General features: G+C 42.3%; 2 protein-coding genes across 2 annotated transcripts; both read left to right on the forward strand.

The window, feature by feature from the left end:
• Positions 1–7,407: 7,407 nt before the first annotated feature.
• jun (Jun proto-oncogene, AP-1 transcription factor subunit) lies at positions 7,408–9,555 on the forward strand. Its single transcript, XM_030434410.1, has 2 exons — positions 7,408–7,653; positions 7,874–9,555. The coding sequence occupies exons 1-2, from the start codon at positions 7,423–7,425 to the stop codon at positions 8,798–8,800; spliced, it is 1,158 nt and encodes a 385-aa protein (XP_030290270.1). The 5' UTR covers positions 7,408–7,422; the 3' UTR covers positions 8,801–9,555.
• Positions 9,556–13,091: 3,536 nt separating this feature from the next.
• caiap (CARD- and ANK-containing Inflammasome Adaptor Protein) lies at positions 13,092–16,759 on the forward strand. Its single transcript, XM_030433603.1, has 5 exons — positions 13,092–13,571; positions 13,617–14,271; positions 15,001–15,184; positions 15,701–15,923; positions 16,010–16,759. The coding sequence occupies exons 1-5, from the start codon at positions 13,092–13,094 to the stop codon at positions 16,757–16,759; spliced, it is 2,292 nt and encodes a 763-aa protein (XP_030289463.1).
• The last annotated feature ends 4,716 nt before the right edge of the window (positions 16,760–21,475 follow it).

The raw sequence follows: 21,475 nt of genomic DNA on the forward strand, positions 1-21,475 counted from the left end.
ACACATGGACACACACACACACACACAAACACACATGGACACACACAAATAGTCCTCCATCTGGACTGGGGCACTGGTGGGTTTTAATAGCTATCGATCATTCTCCCTGGTGACACACACACACTCACCTCCCTGTTACAGGCTGAACAGAGCCAGCTGAGGACTCGTACAGGTCTCTGAGTGCACACACACACACACACACACACACACACAACCTCCTTTACATTGTCAAAAAGGCCATTTATTTTGCCTGCCTCTGTGTGTGTGTTTGTGTTAGTGCTTCTGTGTGCCTCTGTGTGTATATGTGTGTGTGTATACGTGTGTGTCCTGCTGTGTGCTCACGCTGCCTTTCTTTTTAGATGAGGTTATTTAATTTACATAATGAGGCCCAGACCCACTCTCATAGATTAAATTACGCTGAGACAACAAATAAAAACGCATGCAGACAAGCACCCCCACAAACATACAAATCCCAGTCTATGTAACCCTTTAACTGAAGTCGTTCTCTTGCCGTATCTATGATGAAAAAAAATGCATCTGGGGCCTAAGAAGTAAAGGTAAAGTCAAACAACCTGCAGTGTGCCCACCCTCACCCAATGATGTCATTGTACACTTGCCTGAGTGAGTTACGGTGCGCTGAGAGGGTCAAAATGAGGGAGAGCCAATCAATATTCCATATGATTCTCAGCCATAAATCTAAGACGTGATTAGTCTGGGTAGTAAGCGACGATTAATTGTCAAAGCTAATAAAGTCTTTTGTGGCCGCGGGTGCCAGAGAGGCTGCTGGGAATCACAGTTCATTTTATGGGCAAATTAATTAAAACAGCTCCTGGAAAACCTCGTCAAAGACAGGCATCAAACAGTCGTTCTGAAGGGCGGAACAATGAGACATCACTCAGGGAGATTGTGTGTGTGTGTGTGTGTGTGTGTGTGTGTGTGTGTGTGTGTGTGTGTGTGTGTGTGTGTGTGTGTAGTAATCATACACAATGATTCCTCCTTTTACATCATGTCATAAATCCAGAGAGGGGAAGAGGGACATTTCTCATTAACTTGCGTCTTTTCCTTTTCATTAAAAAAAGGGCCGGCCACTGTATCTTTAATACGTGTGAGGATGGCACATGTGTGTGTGTGTGAGTGTGTGTGTATAACAAGTAATGCAGGTAAAGATGATAAAATAAGGAGGCAATCAGAAAGAATGACAGACACGATGACAGTCAAGGAGGAAGAGGAAAAGAACAACAGAGGAAGGGAGGTGTGGAATCATATGTTTTGACAGACAAAAGCAGAAATTGCTATTTAAAGGTGCATCGATACGTCCACCGACATACAGTCCACCTTCCCATTCCCTCTCCATCCTGTTGACCAGTGTTTCCAAACATATTTGTTGTCGGACGTACTCCCACAGTCCTGTCCGATGAACCCATGTGGGCCTCGTCATCATCACCACCCATCACGATTCAAATGTTTTCATTTCAAAGTAAATATCATTCCCTTTGAATGGTATAAAAGTGGCATTATAGTGGATTGTTTTCATACAATTGGACTGTTCAGGTTGGTTTGGTTAAGTTTTCAAATGTAGTGCCAACACTTGGACGGCCAAAAGCTGAAGATTTCAACTGTTTGACAAGTACTTTTAGTAATCATGAAGGCCTATCTGTTACTTTGAGGCCTATCCATTACTTCCAGCTTACTGTTTCAACTGTTTATGTAAAGTGTTAAGCTAACTATCAATCATTCGGCCTACTTTATCATTTCCACAGTTTATTACTCTTAGATAAGTACTGTAACCTTTACACCCATTACTTTTAGCCATTTCAAATATACCAATGATGTTTGTTTAACTATCAATTATTAATCCATTACTTTTTAGCTGTTTTAAACTTTTCTGCTCGCATGATAGCTAATTTTCACATACTCTTCATAAAAAAAACATGTTATGTTCAGGTCTTGTCGTGGACTCTCTCTATAGTTAAATCTTTATTTCTATTTAAACCAATAATTTGAGCTACTCCATCCACATAGCACCTGGGATAAATTGTCTTGTCTACTCCAGTTTGGGATTGTAGACAATTCACATGGCTGTAAATATATAATATAAATAATATAAATGTAATAACATAGCAGTTACAGCAAAGGCAGACCCAGACATGAACACACATACTCATCTGAGTGTGTATCTACACAGTCAGGATCTTTTTTCCTTTTTGATAACAGCTGAAAAAAACAATAGTTCTCACAGGGAAAGATCATTGTGAGTTTGTACTGTCTCATATTCTCACTGTCTTTAACACGCCGCCTCCCTGTCTCTAAGTCACATTGCAAACCTCAAGGGATGTTCACTTTGACGTAGAGAGCAAAAGTCTTTTGTTTTTTTTTTCATGTTTCACTGTCTTCTCTTCTGCTTTGTGCTCCACAGTGGTTTTGGCCGATGAACTGGTTTGTCTTTAAATGATACCAACACAAACACAGAGAGCACTCTGAGGTTTTTACTAAAAAGAACTGCTGAAACAATACAACTGGGCCACAGCCTGTTTCCATCACAGGGGAAATCCTGGCTGCCTGGACGGCCACTGATAGGAGTAAGATGAGAGGGAGTGTGAGTGAGAGAGAGAGAGAGAGAGAGAGAGGAGGAGGAGGAGGAGGACGAAGATAAGAGAAAGGCAAAATGTGTGTTGAGGGGGGTGGTTTACTGTAATTGGGATCCACTCCAGAGAGAAAAACAGTGCAGAGGTAGAGGTGAGAGTCAGGAGAGAGGGGGAGGTATGATGTAGAGGCCTCTGATTAAAAAAAAAGAAAAAAAAAAAAAAAGATTATCGAGAAGCAGGGGTTGATGGGAGGAAAAGCTGAAGACTAGACAACTGAGAAGGCCTGATTGTATTACCTCAGGTCAGGATGCAGCTGAGCAGGAACACAGTACTTGAAAAACATGCCTGTGAGAGTCTGCGTTCGTTATTGATCTTGAAAATAAAACACAGATGCAGTGAGAGGAGAGTGAAGAGATGAATCAACACAACTTGTATAGTGAACTTTAAAACAACAAGATGATTCAAACGTGTATTAAAAATTAGGAAGATTAATGAGGAGCTTACACATTTACACATGAGGCAAATTTAGGTGACTATTATTGCTACCATGACAATCTCACGTTTTATAGTCTGTTTACCAAAATGTGTTGAACAGAAACATTTTCTCAGATTTCTACGGGTGGCAGAGTGGCTCAGTTGGTCCAGACTATCAGCATTGTTGTGTTTTTTTCATCTTGCGCCATTATCAGATTAAATCTTTAACTTCAAGTTAGTGTATTAGCCAGAATAACCCATATAACTTTGTAATAAGTGGTAATTACCTAATGTTTGCATCACAAATATCTAAACTAAGATGGTATATTATATTATGGTAATATTATACCAACCCAATCGCCACAATAAACATTAGCCAAGTATATTTCCGCAAAAACGTTTTCAATGTTACAACTTTAAAGACGCAATACAAAGAAATCTGTTGAATTCATACAGCGTCACAGAGCTGCTGCCATGTTTGTAGATGATACAATTGAACATGCTGGAAGATCGTGTGGACAACTGATTCATGAACACTGTGTGGGACTCTTTCCTTTCTCTGTGGACATCTAAGAATAGCGTTGGCCAATTATGATGTACACAAGAAACAGACACAGCTTCTGTTCATTTCCGAAGTGCAGCATAAGCCAAATTATTGTTTTTGAATCTGGATTTTCCACTGTTGGAAAGTAGCAAAATACTTAGAAGTTATCATGCTACCTATCCATCTATCCTGCGGTAGTTTGTTCTTTCCACAGTACTAAAACCTCATGTCCCAAAGTCCTGAGAGCCGGCATTTAGCTCCAAAAACCCAAAATAATTCAATAAGAACACCAAGCCCCTTAGTCCCATAAATCAGATGTTTTTATAAAAGTGTTCCTGTTTCACAGGCGACAGTGAATCAGCCAAAATCAGCAAAATATGCTGCCTGACTTAGAATCTGTATATCATTTATATGAGACAAAGTATTAAAAACATTCATGTTGAAATGTATTGAATTTGTTCTATGTTGGATGTGGCTACTTCTTGGTAACATTTACAATTGGCCTCACCCATCCCAGGCCTCTGTCTCTATCCGTCTACATGTGAGGGCAGTTATGAATAAGTACCGCGTGTGACCACAAGTGACCAAATGTCCAGGCTCTGAACCAAGGCAGCAGCAGGATATCCCAACTTCATGTTGAGTAGTCACTTTAAACAGTAGGGTTCCTCCATGCTAATTTTCCCATACATTCCTACACAGAAAATTGCCTTGGCAGAGTACCACACTGTGGTTAGCCCTTTATAACTTTACGCACGGCGACCAAGGAGGAAAAGCAGATCCAATCCAACCAGCGCTCCAGCCATATTGAAACATTTAGGGTTCTGTATTAAACACCATTTGAAAGTATATAAAACCGAATTTACCAAGGTCTGACTTTTGCCATGGGATTTGACTCTGAAAAGAGCTTTAATTGAATTAGATAATAACTATAAATGACATCATATGTTTTACCCTAACTTATTTTGTCTATTTAGGACAGTGGGTGAAGTCAGAGATGTGGACGCCTGCTGGCAGGTGGCGGGCACCAGACCACCTACTTATGATTCTTTCATGCCCTTTAATTCAGAAGAAAATCAGTCATGAATAGATGAATGAGACAGAGTGGATGAATATTTCACAATGTTCCGGTGGAACATCGAGTGTAAACAAGCGACTAAACATTTCATCCTCATTACATTCCCACAGCGACAGTCATAAAGGTAAGGCAGAGTAAAATACACTGACAGAAAATGAGAGAATAACATTTTTAACCATATTTGAAGTTAATCTTCATTTTTCAAGAAAATGAAGTCCAAAGAAAGTATATGCACCTTAAGACCTACCTTAACATTTCCCTTGTGCGTGCATGATGAAAGCAAAGCGATCTTCTCTTAAATCAAAGAATAAACCGCACAAAATCAGTTAAGTCAGCTGACTGGATCAAATTATATCTGACGTTACTGATTGCCGTGGTTTGACATATACAACAGTACATAAAGACAACATTAGCAGCCATAAAAAGTCAGACTGTGGTGGTGTTTTATGATCCGGGCCATCCTCCTTAGGTGCCTCTCTGAGCCAGCCAGCGCCAGGGGGCTGATTTACTCGTCACACCAGGGGGACATATTTAGACGTGGAGCGCTGGAGATAGTAGGCAGTAAAGCTGGCAGGGCAGAAGATGACCCAGACAGTGGGAGTGTGGAAGACTAGAGGGGGACACGTAAGACACACCGGTTAACCTCCTGCCATTAAACCAGCCGTGATTTCTGACCAAAGGCCAGGGGACAATGGACTGCACTACACTAATTACACACCCTGACATGGATAATAGGAAATGTGCTGGCTCTTTATGAGGACGAACAGACGTCTGTAGATCTATCTTTAACCGTCCGTAGTTGCAGCAGAAATAAAAGGTCCTAATGTAGCTTTTCAGACGTGTGGGCTATGCTGTGGTAAAAGCAAAAGTTCCTATTAAATCTGTCTCTTAATGACTAAAGGGTACTAGAGGGTTCATGACTCATTAAGACAGACTTGGCTCCACACTTCAGGTAAATAACTGGATTTAACATGTAAATATGTCTGTGTTTATATTAACCTGCCCAGGTGTCAAATTTTAGCTCCCTCAGCAAGCAAAAGTGTAGTCAAAACTAAATGTGGGAAATGTTTTGTGTATAGAACAATTTATAGAGGGGGGGACCACCAACCAGAGACCACCATGACATCCCAGACTGAGAAACAAAATGACAGTCAGAAACAAGACGGCTTTCCACCAGGAGTCCACACACACACGGAAAAATGTATAATTTGTTTTCACGTAAAGGTTTTCATTTGCTTTTTCAAAGTTCCTCCGAGCTCACAACTTTCTCAAGTGCAAACCCACAGAAATTAGAGACGTAACTCAGAGGCGTAGTAGACGTAGAACACTGTGGAGGAGAAAATAATACAATACAGCACAGTGCCGCACTAGTTAGCAATAAGAAGGTCCTGGTTTGAATCTCAGCGGGGCAGAGCCTTTCTGTGTGGAGTTTGCATGTTCTCTGGTTTCCCCCACCAACATCATACATGATGTATATTATTAGGTTAAGTCCCTAATCAGTTCCCTTGACCGAAGCACTGGAGTTAGTCCCCAGGTGCTGTATGTTGGCTGCCCACTGCTCCTCTGGGAAGGGTTAATGCAGAGAACAAGTTGGGTTTTTTTTACCTTGTGGAAATGTTGTGTTGTTAAATTGTTACAAATTGTTAGAGCCCCTTTAAATTTGTGAGGGTAATCTTTTTTATTTTCATGTACTCATGTCGTATTTCAAGGCTGTTAAAATGTGAATAAACTTGATTTGCGAAACAGAATGACATTTGTAAGAGCTATTTTCTTATTATGACTTATAGTAATATGAAAATGAGGTTTACAAAATGATCTTCTATTCTGCCATTCGAGTCCAGCTTATTTACAATATATGTGGAACATTTCATACCTCAGGCGTAAACTTGATGTCTTTAAAAATTAAAAGTTAACACCATACATGGCAGAAATTAAATGCATTTAAACATATAAGACTATTTAATATTATTATCATTATTATTATTATTATTATTATTATTATTATTTAATAAAGTGTTACTTGTTTATCAATCATTTAAGACCAAGCCAAAATTGTATCTTTAGTCTGCTTTTGTAACAAGACCTTAGTTGTAGTTCAACGTTTTCCAAGTTTCAAAATGGCTATATTATGATACAATAACTGGAAACATTCACCAATTCGATTTTTATTCTGTCATTTGATGCTTCTAAATGGCTTTTAAAGCTGATAAACAATAATACATTTGAAAGGGAGAATTTTAAATTAAATTTTTTTTAAATTTTCATTTATTGCGTATGTCGTAACCACAAGGTTGAAGATCATAGAATAGAATTTATCAATATAATCATTTTATGAAATTCATAGGTGATTAGAGATTTGTCAGCCGCACTTTCTACACTTTCTACGCGGCCGAATTGAAGAGTTACATGTGTACAGAAAGTTTAAGTCAACAGAAACTGTGTGGGCTGATAAATAAAAACAGAAAGCAGAGTTGTAGCGGAGGGGCGAACACACAGAGTCCCTGCTGAGAGCGGAGCTTCTGTCCCGCCACTGACGGTAAAGCGGGTAACCAGACATTCAAAAACAATACGTCATCCCACAATGCACCGCGCTTACGCTCTCCTTACAGCATTACCTCATCCCACAATCCACCGCGAGATTAAGAATCTTCTGGGTGGTCGTCAAGGCAACGCGCCTTATCGGAGGGTAGAGCCCCGCCCCGCGACACGCCCTCCGGCCAATGGGAGAGCCCCGTCATGACATCATGGCTATTTTTAGAGAGGCAGCGGCAGCAGATAAGGTTTGCCTCCACGCTGTACCGCTCAGAGTATATACAACACGGCCAAGCGGAGCGAGCACCGCAGACTGCCGACACAACTTTAGAGCCGCTCGGCGCTTTCTCATTCACGGACTCAATACAAAGTGTGGATACTTTGACTTAAGCCTTGTGAACTGTTACAGCTCTGAACTATCGACCGTCGCTGGCCGAAAAGAAGTAAGTCCTGATTCCGTTCAGCAAAGTGCGCACTCAAAGTTTGGAAGTTTTTACGCACGTACAGAGAGGACGTTTGGACAACTGATAAACCAGGAAGACGAGAAGGGGGGACTCAGGTGTTTTGTAGAAGACTTTATAGAACATTGTTTTCGGTTTCTCTTCTATGTATACCAAGATGGAAACTACTTTCTATGACGACTCACTCAACGCTTTCTCCCAGCACGACAACGCCGGCTACGGGTACAGCAACCCCAAAGCCCTGAAACACAACATGACACTGAACCTCTCCGACCCGACGGGCACCCTGAAGCCTCACCTCCGGGCCAAAGCCGGGGAGATCCTCACCTCTCCCGACGTGGGCTTGCTCAAGCTGGCCTCCCCGGAGCTGGAGAGGCTCATCATCCAGTCCAGCAACGGGCTCATCACCACCACGCCGACCCCGACACAGTTCCTGTGCCCCAAGAATGTCACTGACGAGCAGGAGGGCTTCGCAGAGGGGTTCGTCCGAGCCCTGGCCGAGCTCCACCACCAGCACATGCCGGGGACACCCAACGTGAGTGTCACCTCAGCCCCTCAGACCAGTGTCAACACTGCCCTGCCGCCGGTGTCATCTGTTGCCGGCGCCACCGTTTACAACAACAACGCCACCATGCGCTCCGACTCGCCGGTCTATGAGGACCTGAACACTTTCAACCCGGCCATCAGCACCGTCTCTGCCCCAAATTACACCACCTCAGCCCCGACTATGTCCTTCCCTGCAGCCCCGCCTCAGCTCCCCATCTACGGGCAGTCATCCTCCGCCCAGATCCCCCGGCTCACGGCGCTCAAAGAGGAGCCCCAAACCGTGCCTGAGATGCCGGGGGAGACCCCTCCTCTCTCCCCAATCGACATGGAGAACCAGGAGCGCATCAAGGCAGAGAGAAAGAGGATGAGGAACCGCATCGCTGCCTCCAAATGCCGGAAGAGGAAGCTGGAGCGCATCTCTCGGCTGGAGGATAAAGTGAAGAACCTCAAGTCCCAGAACTCGGAGCTCGCGTCCACCGCCAACATGCTGCGCGAGCAGGTGGCCCAGCTGAAGCAGAAGGTGATGAACCACGTCAACAGCGGCTGCCAGCTCATGTTAACGCAGCAGCTCCAGACCTTCTGAGGCGGTGTCAGCGGCGGCGGAGAGAGAAAAAAAAGACTGTGGTTGAACGAAACGGACGCTTCCTGTGATAGTGGGTAGCCGAGTCTCCTGGAGGCGGATTTGGGATGATGTGGCGCGACACTGGCAGGACCGGGGGCCGCGCGCGCTAAAGTTCCTGAGTGCCACGCGCTCCCCCCCTGGCGCGTCCCAGAGAGGGGGCTCGGGACAGGGACAGCAGCCGTGAACCAGAGGGGGCATGGCGACAAGCAGGACACCTCTCTTGTCCCTGTTTCGTGCTGTTTTTTTGTTGTTTTTTTAACAGAAGTGGACAGGACTGAAGTTTTCTTGATTTCCACCCAGCTCTGCATGGACCTTATTACCACCATCTAAAGGAGAAATTCAGTATTAGAGGATGTAAGAAACCTGCAATAGAGACTTTTCTTGCTGTAGCCATAATGGCCTCAAACCTGGGCGTGTTTGGCCAAACTCTAAACGGCTGAAAAGTTGTAACAAAAGCTGCCTGACTTCTGAGTTACAGTACAATGTACTTTTTCTTAATTGTAAGAAATTAAGTTAGAAAAGCTTCAAGATTTACTTGTTTTTTTCTAAAAAGCTGTTTAATGGGGTTTCACTCATTGTTATATGTATATAAGATCAACTTGGAGTACTTATGTTTACCATTTGTAATAAGAAAACTGTATAATTTTTTTATGTTTTGTTTTCTGAGCACTTCAGAAACTAATTGATATTTAAGAAAATAAACCAGATGAAATGAAGCAACAGTGTCTCTGTGTTCTTCTCAGTGTGTGCATAAGAAAAAGAAAAAAAAAGAAAAAAGTGGGTGTGCCATGTCAAGAGCTCAAACAATCAAACATGTTGCAACATGTTGCAGGAGCAGCCAGTTCCCAGTACCTCAAGGTAAATTCCATTAGTGCTGGTATTGATCCAGGGTAAGTGATTGTGTTGCAGCTGACAGGCCGGGCTCACTTACGACTGATGGAGGCTGCCTGAGATCTTCACTCTACACACACACACACACACACACACCTAAAGAGTATTACACAAAACCTCTCATTGTTCCCAGGGTTTTTTTTTTATTTTTTATCACTACTGCAGGTGGAACTCTGTCAAACGTTAACCTGCAACACTGTTACAGAGTTAAACAGCATCAGGCAATAAACTTCAACCGAGGACATCGAAGGCATCACTCATTTGACACATAATGAGAGGAAAATTACAGGGCACCCTTCATGCTGTTGCACCATTAAGTTATTCAACATGACTTCCTGTGCTGGTGTAAATATGGAAAGAACCAGCATGTTGAAATAAAGTATTTGGTCTTACGTTGTAAATGAATAGATACACAGGCGACAGCACAGATAACACATGACTGATTTTTGATTCAATAAAACGTAAAAGCACGACTGTGGGAGAGAATACACTGGATACACCGCGTTATATTATCACATAATCACAATGAGGTGTACTTTCAATGAGTATGCTGTGGGAAGTAACTTTTTCAAAATGTAAGCAAAGGGATAGCATTTACACTAACATCGCAACACAAAATAGGAGCCTTATTGACAGAAGCCAGATAACTAAATATAAGTTAAGTGTAATGCCAATAAACTCATCCCAGTGTTCGCAGGTATGACCAGTTGAGAGCCTGTAGTATTTTATCCCATCTCCTCAATTAGCATATAAAAAATGCACCTGAACAATATGAAGATAAAGACAGATGGGGACTTTATGCAGCTGATTGGAAGAAAACTTTGACTTGATATTCACAGTAAGACACAGATAAACCGCAGGTGACTGTGGCAGGGCACATCAGATATGGAGCACAGGTTTAACAGTATCATGCCAGTGTGTGCTTCTTCTCATGGAACACTAGAGGGCGACACAGACTTACTCACCTGAGAGATGAACTGAACTGTGGCTGCCCCATACTCATTCCTCCACTGGACTGGCATTGGATCACTGGCTGTTGTGTTGTGCTTTAATGAAAACAGACCTGTCATGATTCACTTATGATTCAAAGACACAGAACAGCTTATTATCAAGCTGGGGGATTTAATACGTGTATGTTTATTCATGATAAATAATATAGCCTTCATGTGAAACAAACGTGCTTTATTGTACTATTCTGTCGAAGTTATCAGACTGTTTTCTTTCTTTTCCTCTTTTGGTCCGCCTTTTCTTTTTCTTCTCTTTAAATATAATGTCTAATAGATTTTTATAAAATGGTTTGTTACATATAATAAAGCTCATTTAAAATCTTAATAATTTCTCGAACAAATATAGTGACATTCATTCCAATATCATATATCTTAGGCTGATAAACAAGGAAATTAAAAGAATAAATACATATAAAGTGGATTGTCCGGGATGTTTATTCTTAATGATTATTTGTTAGGCTCAACAAGACCATTATTTGTGTTTGATATATCAATTTGTTTGTGTTTGATTATATATATATATACATATATATATATATATATATATATATATATATATATATATATATATATATATATATATATATATATACATATATATATATATATATATATATATATATATATATATATATATATATATATACATATATATATATATATATATATATATATATATATATATATATATATATAGATACAGATATATATATATATATAGATATATACTTTAAGCAGTCCTGATTTCTCAAACTTGGGGCAACATGACATCATTCCGGAAAGCGGAGTCCTTCCCGACCATATAAGGACAGGGAACGCTCGGAAGACCTACGTCACGCCGCAGGAGGCGTGTATTACGGGAAGCGAATCGACTCTATAATCTCTGCATAATACGGTCCTGAGAAGTTACCAAGGGCAAGTCAATGAAAAGATTACCATGACAACAAAACGCACCCTAGTGGATGTATAATTTAGGATAAACAGATATGACAAATAAAAACAAAACAAACAATTAAAACCCGGTATCTGAGTTAAAGTGTATACTTTGTTAAAATTGGCCACAATTTAGTATTTTACTTCCATTTAATTCCATATAATTTTACCTCACTACAGTTTAGAGGGTAATATGGTACTTTAACTCCTCTTCATTTGTTTAATGGTTATAGTGACTCATAACTTTGCATATTTAGATTTCACAAAATATTTAACCAACTTGTAAATTGTAATGCAGTGTTAAAGATTAAACTACCAGCAGTATATAAAGTAGGCTTGTTAGACCAAACTTTAGATGTTAATGTATCAGTAGTTGTAACTAAATGGGCCTTATTTAGCCTTATTTATCAATCAATCTGAATTACAAAAATGACCTTTAATGTAGGACTTCTAGTTTTTTTACATTGTGGTAGCAGATTGCTAATTTTACTTGTAAGAAAGTAATCTGAATTATCCTTCCAGCTCTCAATATTTCACATCTGACACCAATAAATAACTTCAAATGCACTGTTCAGCTTGTGTTTTGGTGCAAAATGGCTCAAGACTGTCAATCATTTGGTTTTAATTATTACATATCTCACTGACTTTTGACATATGTGCAATTCAGAGATTGAGCAGGATGGGGTTACCAATACCCATTTCTTAACACACACACACAGTCTCACACACACAAGGTTATCTTGAAACAGCTCAAATTCAAAACCTATCATTGCCACTCTTTACTAAATGAAAATTATGTTAAATGTGAATGTGACACTGATCAGTAGAAACATATTTTTATTTCAATCACAAACATATAACTTATTAACAATGCTTGACCTCTGTCATAACTATCCCGCTGCCTCCAGGGTTTGAACTATTACGGCTCCTCAAATTACTGTGATTAAGTCTTTTTGTTGGGTATTCTGGGTATAAGTCTGTAATGTGACTTGTACTTAAGTATGCATAATTGAGTACTAAGTACAATTACATTTCATATATAAACCTTTCGTCTACATTTTGTAGCCAGTAAAGGTATCTGAACACAAACGAGCTAACTGAAACTGATTATAATCGACTAATATTTCAGTGATATCACTGTACTTGTACTTGACTACAGATTTTCAGCACTCTCTCCACCACTGAATGCTTGGAATGGAAACATATCATGCTAGTTGGTCACAGAATCTCACAAAGGGCAGGTTGAGCTGGACAGATCTGTCTGGTGAAAGGTCGCTGTCTATTTTGTTGCTAGGGGAGGTGTTTCACTAGGCAATAAGGTATTGAACACACACATACACACAGCCAGAACCACAAGTTACAAGAGTTACTTACAGCGTGTGAATGCTCCAGAAACCATTTACTTTTCCGGCGTGTCTAAAATGTTCAATTTGCCCAAGGGCTTCCATGATCAAGCAGCATCAAACTATACCAACCCCTATGCTGTGGATGTAATCCGGGCAAAGAGGAGTGATCTGGTTCATGGGATCTCACATACCGAGGATCTACTGGATCATCTCGTCGCAGAGGGGGTCATGACAGCCGACAAGAGATCCATCGTTTTGACCATCAGGTCTCGCAGGGATCAAAACTGCAGGGTCCTGGACATCCTGGAGGCCAGAGGAGAGAGGGCCTGTCGGAAATTCTTCCATCCATGTCTGATGATGGCAGAGCCCGACCTCTATCAGCGAATCAAGACCTATGTGGGGGGTGTGAATGAACGTGTTCGGGACACAAGAAGACAGCTGATTGGATATTTGCTGGAGAGGGAGCGGGATGGGATGGTTAAAACCACTCGTGGAATTGTTGCCAAGGAGACTCGTACTTCATATGCCACCAAACAAACTAAGAAACCTCGCCATGTAGAGGAGGACAGAAGTGTTGTGCCACTTTTAAAACCAGAGGAGCAACAAACAGCACAAAGTAAAGCAGATCATCTCATCCACATGATTGCTACAGATGGCGAGGCAGCCCTGCTGGAGGAGCTGTTAGAAGACACTGATGTCAACGCAGTCACTTCCTCTAATGAGACTTTATTACATGAAGCTGCTGAGCACGGTCACCTGTCCATCATTGAGCTCTTGATCCGTAAGGGAGCCACACTGGACCTGCAGGATAGTAAGGGTCACACAGCTCTTCACAGAGCAGCCAGCAGAGGTCACACTAACATAGTCAGTGCACTCATACAGGCTGGGGCCCCCATCTACACTCTGGATCTGCAAAGCAAAACACCAGTTCACCTGGCAGCAGAGAACAAGCACCTGAGCTCTGTGAAAGTCCTGGTGGAGGAGGAGAAGAAGCTCTCTGAGAGCCACAGGCGGGACATGTTTCTTCACTCAGCAGCCATGGAAGATAACTGGAGGCTGGCCGAGATGCTGCTGCAGAGCGGGGCTGCTGTGGATGCCAGAAACAACCATGAGAAAACACCTCTGTTTTCTGCATTTTCCAGGAACAATGAGAAAACAGTGGCTGTTCTTCTTAAGGCAGGGGCCAAAGTTGACCATGATGTTATAAATGAAGCCATTATGCTCAATGAAGAATCAATTCTCCAACTGCTGCTTGGTGAGTCTTTTCACCTAAGACTGTGGTATATTTAAAGAGACAATTCACCCCAAAAATCACAGAAACATACATTTATCCTCCTGTGAGTTGTGGAGATTTGGAAATATCAGTCGCAAAGATGTCTGCCATCTCTCTAATGTAACAGAACAAGACGGCAACCAGATGGTGGTGCTCAAAGCATTAAAAAAAAACACACACATTTGAAAAACTTTCAAGAAATCATGAACCAGTTACTCAACATAATCCACATACCTTATTGTGAGCAGCTTTTTCTCTTTACCCATACTGTATTGTCGTGCAGAAGAAGCGTTCATCTACTCATGGACCAGAGGCTCACGCTCCTGATAGCATGGGATATGTAAACATTAATGGCGTCCTCCTTGGCAGGGCTCGTCCATGAGTAGATGAACACTTCTTTCTGTAAGGTGATGCAAAAAGAAAATAGTTCCTACATAAAACTGCTCAAAATTGTGTCATGTAGTCCTGCTATATTCAAGAGAAGAGGGACATCTCTAGAGGCGACATGTCCAAAACTTGGCCTCTCACACCAAAACCATTTAGATGGATAAATAGCGTTGCATTTAAGAGGGAAAATATGCATTGATTTTGAGGTGAACCGTCCCTTTAACATCTTGAAACATGCTACATCACCATACATTAGACTTCTATTTTAAATGTAAATTGGACATAGATAATGCATTAAGCTGCAAACTTTTGTTTAAACCACAGATAGTGCCAGAGGCGCTCTGAGTGAAGAAGAGCTGGGTTCTGCTCTCCTCTCAGCTGTCAGACAGAACCATGACGGACTGGTAACTGTTCTTATAGACCGCGGGGCAAATGTGAACGTGTTTGACAAACAAGGCTACACTCCTCTCCTGCTGTCGGCCGAGCTGGGGCACAGTGAAGTCTTCAGGTGACATGACACATGGCTCATTTACAGAGATACATTCAGGGAATCTGACAGCAGTGGGGTCATTTTATGTGTGACTTTTTTGTCTGATAAAGAGCAATTCCACATGGAAATTAATCCGATCTTACTCTCTCATTTTATTCCTCTTTCCTTCCCACTCAAAAGACTTTCAGACAAAACATAAAACTGGCTCATATTAACATCGTTTTCAGTGTAGCTGGCTCAGATCTGTAGGGAGGAGGGAGTTTTGTATAGGGCGCCGGTGTGAGATATTATTACATTTTACATAGTGGCTTTAAATGATTATTATTGCATTATTTCATGATTTCTGCAGACAGCAAGCCACAAACCATGACGTGTTTACATTCATCACACCCAATGATAAATTATTAAGTAAGTTGTGTCTTAAAGGTCCAATATGCAGGAATCTTAGTTATAAACGTTATAAACTAACTTGAATTTAACAGGCGGTCAATTCTTACATACTGAACCTTTAAAAAAGTGACCCCTTTTTTTCAGGGTGCTGGTGGCCAAACAGGCCAAGCTGGATGCTACTTTATCTGACAGTTCCTCAGCGTTGCACCTGGCTGTCCACAGAGGCAGTGTGCCTATAGTGCAGACATTGCTGGGAAAGGGATTGGACCCCGACACTACTGGTCCTAAAGCCCAAACCCCTCTGCACCTGGCAGCTCAGTGCAATAGGCCAGAACTAGTTGATCTTCTGCTGAAAGCCGGAGCACAGGTAATCATCAAACCATTTGCTCAATAGAATTCATTTTGTAGATGTTTATGTTTGTGCAGTTTGAGACTTGTGTGTGATTTCTTCAGGTAAATGCAGCAGCACAGGATGGTTTGACTCCTCTGCATGTAGCCAGTCAGCAGGGCCATGCAGACCCAGTGATCCGGCTTCTTCAAGGCAAGGCAGATCCAGGAGTCAAAGACAGGCTGGGGAGGACAGCCTTGCACTGGGCAGCCTCTTCCCCAGGAGAAGGTGGTGTTGTAGACCTGCTGCTGACAGCCAAATCCAACCCACACACCACTGATAACGAGAAGAAAACCGCCCTCCACCAGGCCGCTATGGAGGGGAAAGTTGGCGCTTTGACTTCGCTGTTGTCCCACAAGGCGAAGGCAGGGGCTAAAGACATGGATGGCTCCACGCCTCTCCATTACGCAGCAGCGGGTGGGCATGCCAGCATCGTTTCAGCTCTTTTACAGTCACTCAACAACAAGGGGGTAGACGAGAGGAACGCATGGAGGAAGACACCACTTCACGCCGCAGCAGAGAAGGGCCATGACGGGGTGGCGGTGCTGCTCCTGGAGGCCGGGGCAAAGATCAACAGTACAGATAACAGCAAAGACACTCCGCTGCATTCTGCTGCCAGAGGTGGACACCAGGAGGTAGTGAAGACTCTCCTAAACTGGGGCCAAGGTGGGCACATGGGACGGAGGAAGAAGGCGAATCTGCAGGCGACCAATAATGTGGGGAAGACACCGCTGCAGGTGGCAGAGAGTGGAGACACATCAGAGCATAAGGACATTGTCACATTACTACAGAAGAAGATGCTTCTTATCAAATAAAAGGAAAGAGGTTATCGCGTCACATCTCATTCTATCATATCCTGTGAAAGAAACTGAGGAGCCAAAAACATTGATATTTGATGACATGATAGTGAGCCTCAAAAATCTCAGAGGTCAGCAAACTGTGTGTTTTGGATTTTTTCACCCATCATTTTGTTTTAACAAGAGCAGTTGAGCTGCATGTGGAGGAGGCTTAGTGTTAATGACGCAACTTATCCAAACTATGGAAACCAGAATTACAAAACAACAGCATAAGAAGGGCTACATTAAATATCATTATCAGTGCATTTTGTCGTCATGTCTGGTCTCTGCAGAGCACATGCAAATGCCAATAGACGGCAGGTGTAGAGCAAGGGGAGAGTGTAAAAGTCAAAAATGCTGTAATGGGTCTCAAAATATACCTGGGTGGCATGTCAAAGTAAAGTCTATGTGTGGGAAACACTATCACTGAAATGGCCTTCAACACCAAAGCAAATAAAATCCCATTAGTTAAATAGGCATTCACGAACTAAATCAGGGACATGGTAGAGCCAAAAATGTGTCCTTTTAATGCAAATTAGCCATGAACCTTATAGGAAAAGAAAGAAACTACATACACGACAACAGGTTTTCTATTTTAAAAAGATTAGATTTAGTATATTAATTTCAAGCTTTGTCTGTTGCAGTGGTTCTCAGAGTGGTTCCAGGAGGCCCGAGCAAAGAGGGAGATTTATTTTCAAGTCCCTCCATGTGTACCACAATGACAGAATGTTTGACTATTCTGGTCAACCAATTCCCCTCTGGGAGAAAAAAATCCTGTTGGTTGGTTGGTTGGTTGGTTGGTTGGATGGATGGATGGATGGATGGATGGATAGATGGATAGATAGATAGATAGATAGATAGATAGATAGATAGATAGATAGATAGATAGATAGATAGATAGATAGATAGATAGATAGAATTACTTTAATGACCCCAGACAGGGAAATTGTTTTGTTACAGCAGTAGTGGGTCCGCAAATAAAACACTTTGTACATAACATAAATAGAAGGCAATATATACATAGTGTATATATGCAATGCACAGTGTGCTATAAACAATAAACAACAACAATATATACAACAAAACAAAATATCCAAAATATATTATAAACAATAATAATATATACAAACAGTAGAGAGACCAGAGTTCTCTGTCAGGCAGAGGTGAGAGAGTTGTTGTATAAAGTGATGGCTTGTGGCAGGAAAGATTTCCTGTATCTATTGCTACGACAGCGAAGCTGAAGCAGCCTTCCGGAGAAGGTGCTCCGCTGTCTGACCAGTGTGAGTTGGAGAGGGTGGAGAGGATTATCCATGATGGATAACAGTTTTTTCAGTGTCCTCTCCACCACGGCCTCCAGAGTGTCATGTTTGCAGCCAATCACAGAGCCAGCCTTCCTGATCAGTTTGTTGAGTCTGTTGGTGTCGCTGGCTCCGATGCTGCTTCCCCAACAAACCACAGCAAAGAAAAGTACACTGGCCACCACAGACTGATAAAAGATCTCCAACATCTTGCTGCACACGTTGAAGGATCTCAGCTTCCTCAGGAAGTAAAGTCTGCTCATCCCCTTCTTGTAAACAGTTTCAGTGTTGGATCTCCAGTCCAGTCTGTGGTTGATGGTAACACCAAGGTACTTATAATCCTCCACATCCTTTCCCAGAATGCGCAGTGGTTGGAAAGCCGTCTTCCTTTTCTTCCTGAAATCTATCACCATCTCTCTGGTCTTGCTGATGTTCAGCTGCAGGTGATTCCGTCCAGTCCACTCCACAAAGTTGTCTACCAGTGCCCTGTACTCCTCCTCCTGTCCCTCACTTACACACCCAACAACAGCCGAGTCGTCAGAAAACTTCTGCAGGTGACACGACCCGGTGTTGTACTGAAAGTCAGTGGTGTATAAGGTGAACAGGAAAGGAGACAGTACAGTCCCCTGTGGAGCTCCTGTATCACTAACCACCGCATCAGACAGAACTCTGCCCATCTGGACAAACTGTGGCCTGCCTGTCAGGTAGTCAGTAATCCAGGAGATCATTGTGTCGTCTACACCCATCACCTGCAGCTTCTCCCCCAGTAGCAGTGGCTGAATGGTGTTAAAAGCACTAGAGAAATCAAAGAATGTGATTCTCACAGTGCCTCCTCCACCATCCAGGTGCGAATGGGCTCGTTGCAGCAGGTAGATGACAGCGTCATCAACTCCCAAGTGGGGCTGGTAGGCAAATTGCAGAGGGTCTAGCAGGGCTCTCACCTGCGGCCTCAGGTTGGCCAAGACCAGTCTCTCCAGCACCTTCATGACGTAAGATGTGAGGGCCACTGGTCGATAGTCATTGAGGTCTGATGGTGTCGACTTCTTTGGAACAGGAACCAGGCAGGACGTCTTCCAAAGCACCGGTATTCTATCCTGACCCAGGCTCAGGTTGTAGAGGTGTTGTAGGACAGGAGACAGCTAGCTGGCACATGTCTTCAGGATCCTGGGGCTGATACCGTCAGGGCCTGCAGCCTTCTGCTGGTGGAGTCTCTCCAACTGTCTCCTAACCTGGCCTGCTGTCACAGTCATGCGGGGGAGGCTGCTGATGTCTTCAGTGGAGGACGAGGAGGTGAAGGTGGAAGAGGAGGAGGAGGAGGAGGAGGAGGAGGTGGAGGAGGAAGAGGAAGAGGAGGAGGAGGAGGAGAGGTGCTGCACAGGAGAGCTCACAGCAGGGGAGTGAGGGGGGAGGGGAGGAAGCATTTCGGGCTGTGAGGGTGTGTGGGGGTCTGGAGGTGTCAGGGAGACGACAGAAGACTGAGAGCTGAACCTATTGAAGAATCTGTTCAGCTCGTTTGCCCTGTCCAGGCTGCCCGATGACTGTGGATCCCCATCTGATAAATTTATTTTTTCTTTTTTTTTTTTACTTTAGTTGTGTCAGATTAGGGGTCCTTGATGTGACAAAGTTTGAGATCCAAGCTCGGTCAGTTGGTCCACCACTTTGATCCAGACAGAAATCTTTCGATTACTGTTGGATGAAAAGTCATGAAGCTATGAACAGACAATCACAATCCCCAGTTAATAAATGCGAATAACCTTTTATACAACACGATTTGATTTAATTTACTTTATTGTAAGAATTTTTGTCTGTACTGTCTTGGTCCCGTAGACTTAATACTGTTCCCACCTGAATAACAAAACACAACATTTACCAAACAACAAACCCAATGGCAAACATATATAACATCAGACATTACAAAGGGTCAACAATTTCACTCCAACAAAACCTCTGATGTACCTCATATTTACTGCTAATTAGCTCATGTTGTTGTCAGTATATATTTTCATGTACTTGAAGGTTGTGAAGGTAGTTCTGTCTTTTCTTATATTAGATTAGATTAGATTAGATTAGATAGGATTTATTTATCCCACATTGGGGAGATTCACTCATTACAACAGCTCAAGATGCAACAAATACAGGAATAAAGTCAGACAAATATGTTTAAAGTTAAATAGAAAATAAATAGAAAAAAATACGATTTTAACAACAAAGCGAGTGGAGAGTGATAGTTCAGGTAGTGCTTGATTTAAACAATCTGATGTCTGTGGGGATGAACGATCTGCGGTAGCGCTCCTTCTTACACAGGTGGGTGTAAGAGTCTGCTGCTGAAAGAGTTACTCAAGGCGTCCACACTCCGGTGCAGAGGGGGCGAGAGGTGTTGTCCATGTTTGACGTCAGCTCGGCTAACATCGTCCTCCCACCACCACCTCTATGGAGTCCAGCAGACAGTCCAGGACAGAGATGGCCCTCCTAACCTGCCTGTTGATGTTTTGCTCTGGTCGCTGTATGTCCATGCTCAGTCGTTTAGGTTAAAATATATGCCATTAAATTTGTATTATCCTTTATCTGACGAAAACCTTATTTACAAAATATCTGGAAAGATGCGAGTTGTGCTGAATGATTATCATCTGATCGGCTGGTGATGCATTTCTTCCTTCCTATGATGTGTGTCTTCCTGTATTGTTGTTGAAAGATTACTGAAAACCAACTGACACTAACATCAAAACCGCTGGCAACTTCATGGTGGGATTTTTTTCTTTCTTATTAGTTCTGTTTTTTCTTTCACAGAGACCACATTCGCAGTTCTCAGTCATTTTTCAGCTTCCCCCCCCCACATCACTTTCCATCCTGTCGCTGTTTTCTGAATCAATACCTTTACATCAGAAAATGATTAGTCACGATGATGGATTTATCCAAATTCTCTTGAACAAGGCGAAAGGTATAACGATATAACTGCACAAAAAATAGACGTGATTATCTCAAACAAATTAAAAACCTGTAGGCATAGAAAAAATCTTTAATGTTTACAAAATGTTCAACCTGTCAGATTCTTTAGATGCATTGAACTGCCTTTTCAATAAATCCTGTTTAAAATATGTGACTTGTGAAATTGTTCAAAGTAGACCTATCATGCTCACAAAAAGTCCACACCGACAGAAGCTCGCCTATCCCACAGAAAACACTGCTCGTAAAACGCCTCTTCAGTGGTCCCGCCATTAATTCGGTGACTTTGTGACATCGCATCACGTTAAAGGAGAACTTCGGTCGATTTAAACATGCAGCTTCATTGCTCAAGCTACCCTTGACTTGCCAGTACCGAAGACGCGAACAAATTTGGTCCAACCAAACTAGCATATCCATCGAGTGTGCACTTAACAGGCTTAACAGGCTATTGTAA

This window comes from Sparus aurata, chromosome 11 (assembly GCF_900880675.1).
Source record: "Sparus aurata chromosome 11, fSpaAur1.1, whole genome shotgun sequence".
In the NCBI taxonomy this organism is placed as follows: domain Eukaryota; kingdom Metazoa; phylum Chordata; class Actinopteri; order Spariformes; family Sparidae; genus Sparus; species Sparus aurata.

Excerpts from the sequence above, each read along its gene's own strand:
- jun (XM_030434410.1), top strand. The coding sequence starts at position 7,423 with ATGGCTATTTTTAGAGAGGCAGCGGCAGCAGATAAGGTTTGCCTCCAC. Across the intron at positions 7,654-7,873 it reads CCGTCGCTGGCCGAAAAGAA|CACGACAACGCCGGCTACGG; the intron begins GTAAGTCCTGAT and ends GCTTTCTCCCAG.
- caiap (XM_030433603.1), top strand. The coding sequence starts at position 13,092 with ATGTTCAATTTGCCCAAGGGCTTCCATGATCAAGCAGCATCAAACTAT. Across the intron at positions 13,572-13,616 it reads AAACTAAGAAACCTCGCCAT|CAACAAACAGCACAAAGTAA; the intron begins GTAGAGGAGGAC and ends AAACCAGAGGAG. Across the intron at positions 15,185-15,700 it reads GGGCACAGTGAAGTCTTCAG|GGTGCTGGTGGCCAAACAGG; the intron begins GTGACATGACAC and ends CCTTTTTTTCAG.